The 12,291-nt window shown below is 51.1% G+C and overlaps 1 protein-coding gene across 1 annotated transcript in view; it reads right to left on the bottom strand.

The window, feature by feature from the left end:
- Positions 1–11,797: 11,797 nt before the first annotated feature.
- Positions 11,798–12,291, bottom strand: part of LOC100543118 (guanylate-binding protein 1-like) — a 3,622-nt gene continuing 3,128 nt past the window's right edge. The window contains exon 13 of the mRNA XM_019622724.2: positions 11,798–11,851. Within this exon, the coding sequence (XP_019478269.2) occupies positions 11,798–11,851 (54 nt within the window). The remainder of the gene's footprint in view (positions 11,852–12,291) is intronic.

The following is a 12,291-nucleotide window of genomic DNA, read 5'->3' as shown; positions in this document are numbered from 1 at the left end:
CCGGCCCCGACAGCAGAACGCCCTGCCCAATGCCCGGCTTGGCGGCTCCGTCCAGGCACAGCGCAGCACGGCAGCTGATGGGGCTCTCCGTTGTCACGACATGTCACAGTTACGGTGTGAGGAGGGCCGGATCCCTCCAGCACGGGGCGCAATGAAGTTGGCATATCCCCACCAGGTTCCCTTCCCGGATCCGAGGCGCTGACTCCTTGGGCAGGCTTGGGGGGTAGAACAGCCCGGCAGCACGCTGTGTCATACAGACTTTGCTGGGACTCAGGGGCTCATGTAAGGGTGGGCCCGGGATGCTGGGGAACTACTGACAGGCTGTTTCCTGGTCCGTGCAAGTGGGGAATGGTGGTGCATTTATATGAAGCACTAATTTTAAACTGCACTTCCATGCATTACGTTCTCTTACATTTGGAATGGCGCTCTCCTGCCTCCTGAGCAGGGATGTCATTCACCCCTGATACTGCAGACAGTGTCAGATCAGCTCTCTGGGGGAGTCAACCACCTTTGTCTTCCTCTTCTCCACTGTTGCCCTGACAAAGCCTTTGCACCCCATCACACTGTGGTGGCCGTGTTGGATTTCTTGCTCATACTGAAGGACGTGCATGCAGCAGTTTGTCGAGTGCTGCCAGAGCTGCTACAGCCTGGTCTCCTTTGCTTGCCTGCAGTTCTTGCAGTGTGGGCAGCAATGAGATACTCCTGCACAGAGAACACTCACCAGCAACATGAATGAGGTTGCTCACACAATGGCACCAGGTAAATGCCTTCATTCCTCTGCCAGCAGTGCCCTCCCAGGAGGGATGAACTGACTTTGTCTCAGCACAGCTGGTAGCAAGGTGATTGTTCCAAGCAGAGATTTGCTGGTATAACTCTTCCTGCAGCAGTGTCTTTACTCTCTGCATGCAGTTTTGCTCACTGTGTCCCAGTGCAACCCACCTGCTTCTCTGCAGAGCTGTTCTAGCCAGCTAATGTTACTGTGGGCAGAGACCTCAGCAATACTCTTGCTCCCTGCAGGACCTGATTCTTCCCCATGGCACAGTGGTTTTTTCCCCTTTATTTATTTATTTTTTGTTTTGATGGAACCAAGAGATTTCTTTCTGAAGGCATTAGTGCTCTATGGTTACCCACTTGGAAGGCAGGTGATGGCAAAGTTAAACTTGCTTCCCCAGCTCCTTTCCACCTTTGTGCGTGTGCTTTCCTGTGCAGCCTATAACTTCAGCATTACAGATCACAGTTCTGATAATAACAGCTATAACAGCTGTTTTCTGCAGACTCAGAGCAGGCAGTTGCATGGAACTAGACAGCGTTTATGTCTTCTGCATAACCCTCTTGCTCACAGACCCTGCTGAGGAGGAGGAAGTGCCTACAGAGTACTTCAAAGGTTGCCAGAATTGTTTGTTTTTAACTGCATTACTTCAGAAATAAGGCCTAAACTATCACAAAGGGGCTGAAATTGGGCATAGTGGCGGAGCACCTCAAAGCACTGACCCGAGGGGTTCCTTCTATGGAACATCTCTATATGAAAACACCTTGAAGCAGCAGGTAATGCTCTCAGTGGTGAGCAGCCAGGAGCAGAAAGCACCTTCCCATCAGAAAGGCATGGACAAAGCTCAGGGCATTGACCTCCAGGATGTTCTGAGAGCTGCTTTTGTTTGTGTCATCTTCTGCCTCGTTAAGTGCCTGGGATGAGTTTCAGGTGTTGTTGGTGAGCCTCTAACTGATGAATCAGTTGTTTAATTGTTTAATGTAATTATATAATGATTGTTTTTTAACGCTGGAGATTTTCACAAATGCATTTTTTAGTGCTCACAAACACGTGCTTTGCACATATACCTGAAGGAGAGTTTGTCTGCAGATGCACACCCAGCTGAGGAGCAGATATGAGGGGAGTGCCTGCCTTCACCTCTGCAGATTTTTCCAGGTGTGAAATCCTCCCTCAGCCAAAGGAGTGGAGCACAGTGTGAGTTCCGCGTAGGGCAGGAACTCCTGAGTGCAGCAGGGAGAAGGGGCTCTCCATGTTTAAACTGCAGAAGACCCCCAGGGTGGTGAATGGCTCATTCACTTTGCAAACAAGCTGGCAGATGAGAGAGAAAATCCCCTCCCTCTTCACACCAGCTTAACTCCCTTCTCCTTTGGGAAGCAGAAACCAGATCAGCAACTCATCCATCCTGAGCATCATTCAGCCAGGGATGGAGATCTCCTGGCTGGGGTCAGCTCTCTGATCTGCCTTATGTTGTCTTGTCATGTTTCACCTGCATAACCTGCGGTGTTTGGAGAACTGAGTACCTGCAGGAAAAGGAGGGGTACTGGGCATGGAGATGTGTCCACAGACCCATTAATCAGCCCATGGACACAGTGGGACCTTTCTGGGAAAGCAGATAAACGGTTTGCATATCAGCTCTGGCCCTGGGGGCTGTTGGTTGGTCACCACTGCCCTAAGTCACCACAGAGGCCACCTCCAGTGATGTCATTCACAGCTTCCTGATGCAGGACTTCCCCAGTCTGCCTGCCTGGTGCCATCAGCACTGCTCTTGAGAGCGGGTGATTCTGCTGCAACATCCAGGGGGTAACGTAACCGGACGGATCAGAGAGCTGACCCCAGCCAAAAGAGCTCAGTTTCTGGCTGAATTATTTTCAGGCTGGATGAGTTGCTGATCTGGTTTCTCCTTCCCGAAGGAGAAGTGAGATTAGCCGGTGTGAAGAGGGAGGAGATTTTCATGCTTCGTGCCTGGGAATTAATGAGATTGCTGCTCTGGAGGCACTGGTTTGGCTTTGCATGACTTTGGGATCTGGAAGCACCACCTATGTTTGTGTCCCAGGTCAAGGCACCCATGTAGGCTCATCAGCTCAGCAACCTGAGCACCAGAACATTGCAAGCCTCTTCTTTTCCCTTCTAGGAGGGTGCCTGCAGCCTGCTCTACACTTACACTGTGTTACTTGTGCTTTTGCTTATAGGTGTCCCCTCCTCATATTTTATCCATCATGCACTGACTGCACAACTCCAGTGATATCACTATGGTAAAATCTGCATGTTCCCAAACCCATGGGGACAAGAGGTGGGAGCACAGAGCTCTGTAGGATGTAAAAGGTACTGATGGATGGGGACAATGCGGGGGTTATTCCTCTGACCAAGCAATTCCCACTATCTTAAACCCACCCAGTTGCTATGGGATGTAATTCAGCTTTGCAGGGGGATTGCAGAACAACTCAAGTAGCCATTTGAGCCATGTGAGCCATTGGGTGTAAACAGAAGGATCTGAGGAATCTCATGATTCAAAATCTCTTGGATTGGGTTCTGACTCCATGCTTGGCCCTGCAGAGCTCCTGCATGTTCCAAAATTAAAGCCATTAGAAATATCACCTATTAAGGGAAAGGCTTGTCTTTGAGGGATGGACACCCACAAATCCCACTGTAGCCCCCCAGTCACTGAAGGACAAAGGCTGAGAGTAGAGATGTGGAGTGGAAGGCTGGCAGTCCACAGAGCTGTGAACTACGTTGAGATTCATCAGCTACAGCTGCCAATGGATCCGTGGCTGTGGGCAGATGTGGGGCAGCAGTGTGTATAAATCACCTCCACATCAGTTTAACTCCTCATCTGAATCACAAAGGACTCCTGAAGAACTGTTTTTCCCTAAAGAGCACAAGATGCCAGGCATCACCATGGCTCTCCTCTTGCACTCTCTTGGCTTGCCGCAGCTCCCATGGCCAAAGCAGCTTAAGGGTTGGCTGGTTGACTGTGGCATTTGGGAAAGATTTTGGGTTGGACAAAGCCAGATGTGAATCACTAAAGCAAGCACTGAGTTCCCTGAGGTGCAGAATAGGTCACTTTGTATGCAGGAGGGCTGGCTGTTAAACAAGGCAGGCATTGCATATGCCATGCTTCTCTAATGCAGCTGTGAGAGTGCAGCTGTCCTCACACCACTGCATTCTGTTGGGTCTCTGGGGATTCCACCTTCTCCCAGCACTGTGTAGGATCTGTTTGGAAGGACAACTGCAATGGTTTGAGAAACTCTACTTTGAAGATGTGAAGTCCAACAGAAACAGTGGTGCTATAAACACTGAACCAGGACCAAATTCCCAGGGAGTTCCTCCAGTGTGGATTTAAATAATGATGTCAACAAGCCAGAATTTAGAAGTCAATTAATATTAAGCTCTTTGACATGGGCTGTAGCTCTTGTGTCTCATAGGAGCCTCTGACAAAGGAAAATACTGGCCAACAACAGCTTATTTTAGACACCTGTTACCAGGGCTATTTCTTGTCTCCAGGTGGACAAGTGAGGAGACAAGAACCATTTCCCTGGGCAAGACATGGGGAATGGTGCACGAGCTGAGCAAACCCTGCATCCCAAACTGTGGATGGGTCCACTCTGAAAGAACACGAGCTTCTTAAAAACACTTGGATTTCAAATCAGAGAAGAGAAGTGGAGATTCCAAGAGAGCACAATGCATCTCCTCAGTGGGGCTCTGGGCAGCCATGGTCTGGTGGCACTGATCAGGAGGTCCTTCGAGGTGTTCGAGGCCATGTTGGATGGGGCCCTGGGCAGCCTGGTCCAGTATTAGATATGGAGGTTGGCAGCCCTGCCTGCAGCAGGGGTGTTGGAGCTTGATGATCCTTGAGGTCTCTTCCGACCCAAGTAATTCTATGATTCTATGAACAGCATAGAATCTCTCCCCAGTGTCTACATGCTGAAGGATTAGGGTTAGGTGAGGGTTAGGTTCCAAAGGTGCAGGTTTAGCCAGGCCAACAGCAGAGTTTGGTGTCAGTGTGCTCCAGCCACTGAGCTGCCTGCCCAGCTTGTAAACAACTTTTTTTTTCCCTTCCCTCTGGGCTAATCATGTTCTGTGGGGGCAGATAACATCACTGGAATCTTTCCAGTGTCCTTTGCAAGCGCCTCCTGCTTTGGACTTTGGTTGAGAAGCACACGACTGAGACACGAGCTTCCCCCATTGCTTTCTCTTGCCTGCTCTCCCCTGGCTGCTCCCTGCTCTGTGCCTGTGGTTTTCAGCCTGCTGTCTGTGCTCCATGGGCTGCACCCCAGTGCCCCAAGCAAGTCTTTGTGACAGATGTGCTGTCCTTGTGTAACAACGTGGGGCTGTTCTTGCATGGCTCCCTCAGCACACCCCATGACCGCCCTGCCCACTACCAAGTACCTTCCCTTCCCCTGCACAAGCCAAGCCAAAAGAGAGATCCCCTCTCATGCCCAAAACCTGTAGGTCAGTGTCAGCTTAAAAAACCCAAGGTCTGGCTGCTGCTGGGTGCTGCCATGGGGCCTCGCTGGGTGTCCTGGTCACTGGGATCTCCCTCAGGCCGGGATGGAAGCACATAGCAGCAATTTCTCTGGCAATGAGCCTGTTAAGTCAGGGCTCCCATTGCACAGCCATGTCTTCTTGGTCCCCTCTGCCCATTCCTCCCAGTAGCACCCTGTTGGAATCTGGCCTCTGGCAGTGGGGCTTCCCCTCCCATTTGGTGGGGTTCTCCTCACTCTGCATGGCACAGTCAGAGACCCTGAGGTTATTTCTCATTATCTCTTGGTGCCTGTGTGGCACTGCACTGTGCCGCCAGTCTCTGCTTCACTGAACCTGCTTCACTGTCGTGCATTTGGAGACGGGCAGCCATGGCCATGGTTGTGGATTTCTGGGGGGCTTAGGCTGGAGTTTCTTGCCCTGTCATCAGAAGGAGCTGTTGCTGTTTATCTTCCTCCTCTTTCCTTCATGTTATGCAACCTCTTTTTCAACAGGCAGTGGCTGTTTTCCCCGGGTTGATGTGGCTTTGGAGAGAGAAACCACCTCCTGTCATGCTGTGCTGCGTACATTGGAGAGGTGCTCTGAGTCCTTTGCTCTGCATTGTGCTCCCTCAGTCTGGGTAGCAGCAAAGGATGGGATAACCAGTGCTCATGGATACAGGGTGAGCTACAGCAGAGCTGGGAACAGATGCTCCTCCAGGTATTTCCAGACCCTCATGACTATGATGACACTTCCAGGCCTCATTCCACTCCTCTCATGCCCTGGAGGGCATTAGGATGCTCGAGTGCTTTTTTGCCTACTAAGCCATCTGAGCGCAGGCCATGATGAGTGTGGGGAGGAGGGAGAAACCCTGGGAAGATGTGAGCTTGCAGGTGGGTGCTTGTGGGTGGGTTGGGTGCCCGGCTGCTCCGCTTGGTGTGGCGGGGGAGGAACAATGCGTGACTCAGGGCCACTGAAAGTTCTGTCCTGGGAGAGCTGCCTGGGATCCAGGTCACGGGGACCTGTTTCTCAGGTTCCTATTTTTGTTACTCATCAGCTCAGTATTCCTGAAAACAAATGGTGTTGTTGTCAGCTAATTGGCAGCACATGGTGATGGAGCGTGGCGGTGTCCTGTGGGAGCAGCCGCGTGTTTACATGGCTGGATTCCAGCCTTGCCGTGCCCACCAGCAGAGCAGTGGCATTGCAGGAGCTGCTCCGTGGGCTGTGCAGTGGGGAGATGTTTTCAGAGCAGCCTCCTTCCAAGCCAGGGCTTGAACACATTTGTTTTGTTTTGAAGAAGGAAAGAAAATAATTCTTCCATCGTCCATTCTCCTGCTTTTCATGGTAAGTGTTTACAGGGAGCCCTATCTCCGATCCCAAAAATAAAGAAGAATGCATCTGTTGATACTTATGGTAAAAGAACCACAGTTATACAGCTCTCACCAAGCACTGGCGTGCTGCTACCTGGGTTTTAGCAATCTTGTCATGTCACCAATAGGGCCGAGGCAGCAGATTTGAGCAGTACTGTGGATGTGTGCCAGCTGCCCCAGGTCACCCCGAACAGGGGGGCTTGCAGCCAGAGGAAGCTCAGTGTTCATATAGACGCATATTTTTCCTACATGAAGAAAGTGGGCTGGATGCTTAGGTGAGTTTTATCAATTAATTGGCAATAACTGTAAAGATGCAATAGTTTAAAATGCGTATTCTTGGCCAGAAGCCACTGAAATCCACGGGAGCTACTGGCACATGTGATGTCGGGAAAACAGTCGCTGCTGCCGTTGTTGGGATTAAAATGCAATTGCCCTTTTTGGGAACACTGATTGCTGAAGGCATCTGTTGTGTAAGGGACAAGCTGGTGAAAGTAGCAGAGTGCCAGGCAGAGAGAGGCTGTGCTGTGCACATTGGAGAGGTGCTTTGAGTCCTCTGCTCTGCCTTGTGTTCCCTCAGTCTGGGTCCCAGCAAAGACAGAGTTGGGATAATCAGTGCTGGTGGGCGCAAGGAGGTCCCTGCTTTGATGCAGAAGGAAGGATCACAGGATGGGGTGAAGAGAAGGAGAATGGGAACCAGATTTCGTGGCAAACCTCCTGCCTGGGAGACCTGTTTGGCCAGGGGGGTTGTGCTTCATGACTGCATTTTTGGAGGCAGCTGAATCATCTGGGGCAGCTCTCTGCTGCTTCAGGGAGGGGTGCGCTGGGTGCTGGAGATGGCACTGTGTAAGCAGGAAGGAAGGGGGTTGAGATGGGAAGATTTCCTTCTTGCTGTGGATATGCAGCGTTAGTTTGGCTCACTCTATCGTATGAGATACACCCTCAGCTTTGGAGACCAGTTTGGATCAGTGCACTTGCAGCCAAGTGCCAGCTGTACTTGGTCCAGAAGAACCCCAAGGCAGAAGTTCAAAGAGCCCTGCTCTGGGATCCTGGGAGCTGAGCTCCCTGAGCACTCAGCAGAGAGGAGCACTGTGGTGCTGGAAGCAGGGTGAAAACGAGCAAGCAGGAGCCAAACTGCAGCCAGGGCACTGATCCCTGGGCTCTCTTCTGGGCACTTAAGCTGGAGATTGCCAGATAGAAAGGTGCTGGGCTTGGACTTGAGAGGTCTGGCAAGATCCAACATGGGCAGGAGGCTTTCACAGTAGCATGGGGGCACAAATCTGCTGTTGATTCCCCCATGTGAAGAGCTGATCCATGTTGCATAGATTTTCCAGCATTCCCAGTTAAGCTCTTCTTTCCCAGTGTTCTATGAACAATGCAGTTTTCTTCTTGAGGTACAGGAGTAGGTGACAGTGAGCACACAAACTCTGCAGGCACTCCTGGAATGATCACCCTTCCCTGCTGATAGCAAGAGCGATGCACGTGCTCCATGGCTCCATCTAGATCTTGGCGTGTGCTTCATAGTCTCCATTTTTTTGGTCACTGGGGAATGCTTTTAAGCCTTTGATGGGGAGAGCCAGTGTCACTGCTCAGGAATGTGGCAGGTGTTGCCTGCGCAGTGTTTGGGTCCCTGAGATTTGGGTGTGTAGGGGGCCAGATGAAGGCATCTGGCAGGACAGCCTGGTCACTTTGTGATGGGAAAAGAGGAGGCAGTGCAGGCGAGGAGTCCCGTGGTGGCAGCAATTGGAATAGCTGAATGTTTTGCTGCTCTTGCTTGATGCCCACTCTGCTGGTTCTTCCAGGGCAGTTGCATTGAGATGCTCCACTTGGGGGAATGGTAAAGTCTGGCTGATCCCTAAGTGGGCTGGAGGGCTTTGGCCACAGCACTCCGTTAGAAGAAACTTGCTTCAAACCATTCAGATCAAGGCTTCATCCACTGCAAAGATGCAAAAGAGGGTGGGGGGCACAAGAAGAGCAGCTCTGACACGCACGGGTGTCCCTGTGTCAGCTTTCTCTTCTCCAATTTGAAAGGCCCCAACTCAGCCCTTCTCATAACTAAGATGCTCCATTTCCTGCATCATTTCCATGGCCCTGCTCAGGACTGCTCCAGCAAGTCCATACTTTTCTTTCATTGCAGTTTGCACAGTGATTTCTGGGTGCTGCTTCCCTGAGACCCATAAGGGCAGGGCAAAGCATGCTAGGAGGTGGGAGACCCCTGAGCTGCTGCAATCAAGTTGTTTGGCCTTGCAATGGGTGAGCAAAGCACTACACATGGAAATGGGGGAAGGTAGAGGTGTGACTGACCCCTGCTAGCTGCTGCTGTGGGGTTACCAGCATGAGCAGGTTTTGAAGCTGGTGTCAGGAAGGAGCAGGAGGAGATGTGAGGGGTTATAAATAACCAGCTCTCAAGGGGCAAAGCAGTGAGATACTGATTTCCATGAACAGACTCCTGGAGTGTGACACCCTTTTCCCTCTCTCACGTGGTTGTGCTCCAGATAACAGAAACCACTGCTGATTTCCTGGACTCACTGTCTTTGTCATAAAAACCCCCAACAGCAGCAGTTTATATATAAGGCTTAAGGAAAAAAAAAAATAAAAATAGAGCTGCTATTCTGAGAAGCACTGAAACCAGCAGCTTTCCCAGCTCAGCACTTCAGTTCTAGTTCACAAGAAGCTCAAGGCACTCCAGAAGGAAAGCTCTGCTTTCACAGCCAGGAAAGGAAAGTGGGGCTGGGCTGTAAAAGAGGCAGTGGAAGTGGGTCCTGGACACCAGGGCTTCCTCCCTTCTCTGCTTCTGCTGACTCCATGCAGTGCTTATCTGTCCTTCAGGAGCTTCCCCAGGGAACTTGCCCTTCTGGGAGAAGCCCACAGACGCAGCTGGCTGTTAGAGCTGTTGCTGCAGAAAGCACCCTGCAGCTTATTGACTCTGCCTGTGCAAGCTGGTACCTTTCAGTGCCCTGGGCTACAGTACTGCAATACTAGCAATACTGCACTTGTCACCAAGTTGCAGCCAGATAGCTTAATTTTTTTTCAGAGAAAAATATCAACAAGATATCAGGAGCTGAATTGCATGCAGGAATCTGTGCTGAATGTCTTCCTAGTGTTGACCACGGGGTCAGACCTGTACTGGGACTTTGGGGTGCTGCTGCACCTTCTTGTGGTGGGGGACAGAGCTGTGCCTAATAGTGCCAGCAGAGCCAGAGCTGTGATGCTGAACCCCCACAGATGTGAGGGGTGAAGTTTGGCTAAGAGTGGTTGTGGCACAGTGAGCAGATCTAACAGAGGGGCTGTGAATGGTGGAGCTCTAGGTGAGCATTTTCCCAAAGCCCCAGCATGTCAGGAAGGAAGTGGAGCAAATGTTGAGTGTTTTGAGATGAGAAAGCATCAGCAGAACGTTCGGTGTGCTGGGGGGTTTATCCTGGAGAGGAGAAAACTGAGGCAGGCAGGAGCACAGGTACAGCAGAGCTTTGAAGGGCTCTCTGCTCTCTCTGTAGAGTCCAGCAGATGATCCAGAGGCTTCAGTTGCAGGAAGGAGGCTTCCCTTCAGCCCCAGGGAAGATTTTCCTGTCTGGAGACAGACTTTCAGCTTTAAAATAAGACAATGCAAGGGCAGCTGGTCTCTCTGAGGCTGAAGACCTGTCTGTGTCCAAGGTCTCCTCGCATCCCAAGGGGAGGCCAAGTCCAGTCTGTGGGTTTCTGTTGTCCAAGAAACTGGGTGGACTGTTTGGAAAAGGAAGCGCCCATAGAACTGAGGCAGAGAGCTTCCAATGTGGAGCATCAATCTGCAACTTGCTACTCCTATTGGAAATTTCACCCTTCAGGGCAAGAGGGCACCAAACATGCTGCCTGAGACCAAACATGCTGCCTGAGACCTGTCAGTGTTTGCACTCTGAAAAGTTGTGTGCATCGGTGGTTCCTGCTGCTTCACACTTGCTGTGCCATGGTGAAGGCTGTCTGACTGATGGACCTTCCCGCAGACAGAGCTTTACGTTTCCCCAGGAGAAGATTTTGGGTGCAGAAGTTTTTGCTGAAAGCACAGCAAGGCCTAGGCAGGCTGGGAAGTGGTTTTATGCTGGAAGCTTCCAGGCACAGTGCCTCATAGGAGAGCAGTGCCATCACTCTTGGAAAGGAAACACTCCTCCATCATTGCCCAGGAGTGATGCCTGCCTGAGTCCCACCTCACAGCAAAATGACCCCTTCTCTTGGTGCAAAAGCAGATGATTTCCGAAATGTCGCCAGCTCTGGCTGTGCAAACTCTGGGCTTCTGCAAGCTACAGTATTGACAGAACAAGCAGTTAAACAAATACTGTCTTCTGCTGTAACGTTTGTTATTGTGGGCCACAAACCACAGGCAGCTTGGCCTGACTCCAGCAGAGAGACCTGCACGAAGATTCCCATGTTAGCAGCTATCTTCGAGATGCAGCCTCAGCGTGGGCCTTTCCCAGAGAGGACGAAGAGATAATAATTTACAGGGGCAGACGATTCCAGCTCTTGAGAGCTGCCTCCTGTGCTCCAGAGTTTCCTCTCCAGCTCCCAGATGCAGGCAGTACCTTTCAGGCAACACATATGCATGGAGAGGGGCAGCAGGCTGAATGAGGTCCTGTGCTGTATTTGCTCAGCTTCGAGGAATGACCCCAGCAAAATGGCCCAATCCGTGCCAGCTTTGAATCCTTTCACAGCAACAACCTTTCCCATGTTCTCTGATGAAGTGCTGGAACTTGACTCATTACAGGTCGCAAATACAGAGCTTTAACAAGGATTTCATCCACTGTGCCTATAAATTAAAATGCTTTTTGGTGTAAGTTCTTCCAGCTTACCTTATTGATGCCCCTGACACAAGATAGAAAGGGAGAGGGGTTGAGGTGAGTGGAAAGCAAGCAGATGGACTTAGTCATCAGTTAGCTGCTTTCCCTGAAGCAAGAGGAGATGCTGAGCCCTTGGGACTCCCTGTGGTTGTGCTTCCAGAGGTGTGTGTACAGCCCTGGTTGCTCCAATAGAGATGAATGGCCACTCTTAGTCAGTGACCATTCACAATAACCAGGGAGGAAGTCATAGAATGGCCTGGGATGAAAAGGACCACAATGATCATCGAGTTTTCACTCCCCTGCTGTGTACAGGGTCACCAAGCACCAGACCAGGCTGCCCAGAGCCACATCCAGCCTGGCCTTGAAGTCCCCATACAGTGCAGATAACTGCGGGCAGCTCAGATCTCTGGTCCTTGCAGAAGGTTGTCTGGATTTACCATCATCTCTCCGTGCTGCCGAAGGCAGATGATGGAACATGCAGCCCCTACACCATGCCCTGTGGCATCGATATCAGAGTTGCCTTAAACTGTGTAGTTTAAGGCAAGGTGCCCCAGTGCTCAGCATCCACCCGGATCCTCCCAAGGACCGAACACTTTGCAGCAGAGGAAGAGAAACCCCTTCTCGCCTTGCAGAGACACAGCAGCACCAGAAGTGCTGTGTGCAGATCCAGCTGGTGCTGCTGCAGGTCCCAGTGCGCCACACTGCCTAAAGTGCCTTTGCAAGGGTTGGGTCACACTTCTCTGCTGCCCTCGGAGCGAAGCGTGCTGTGAAAGAACCGAACCATTACAGTCGTGTCCACTTGGCTGCCATTCACTTTGCATCAGATTTTGTCCCTGATTCCTTTCCTGCATAGGAAAACAATGGAGGGATTTTTCTTTTCTTTTTTTTTAAT

Source organism: Meleagris gallopavo, chromosome 25 (genome assembly GCF_000146605.3).
Source record: "Meleagris gallopavo isolate NT-WF06-2002-E0010 breed Aviagen turkey brand Nicholas breeding stock chromosome 25, Turkey_5.1, whole genome shotgun sequence".
NCBI classification, from domain to species: Eukaryota; Metazoa; Chordata; class Aves; order Galliformes; family Phasianidae; genus Meleagris; species Meleagris gallopavo.
The sequence above is the reverse complement of the archived record's forward strand: the minus strand, read 5'-3'. Positions and strand labels throughout refer to the sequence as shown.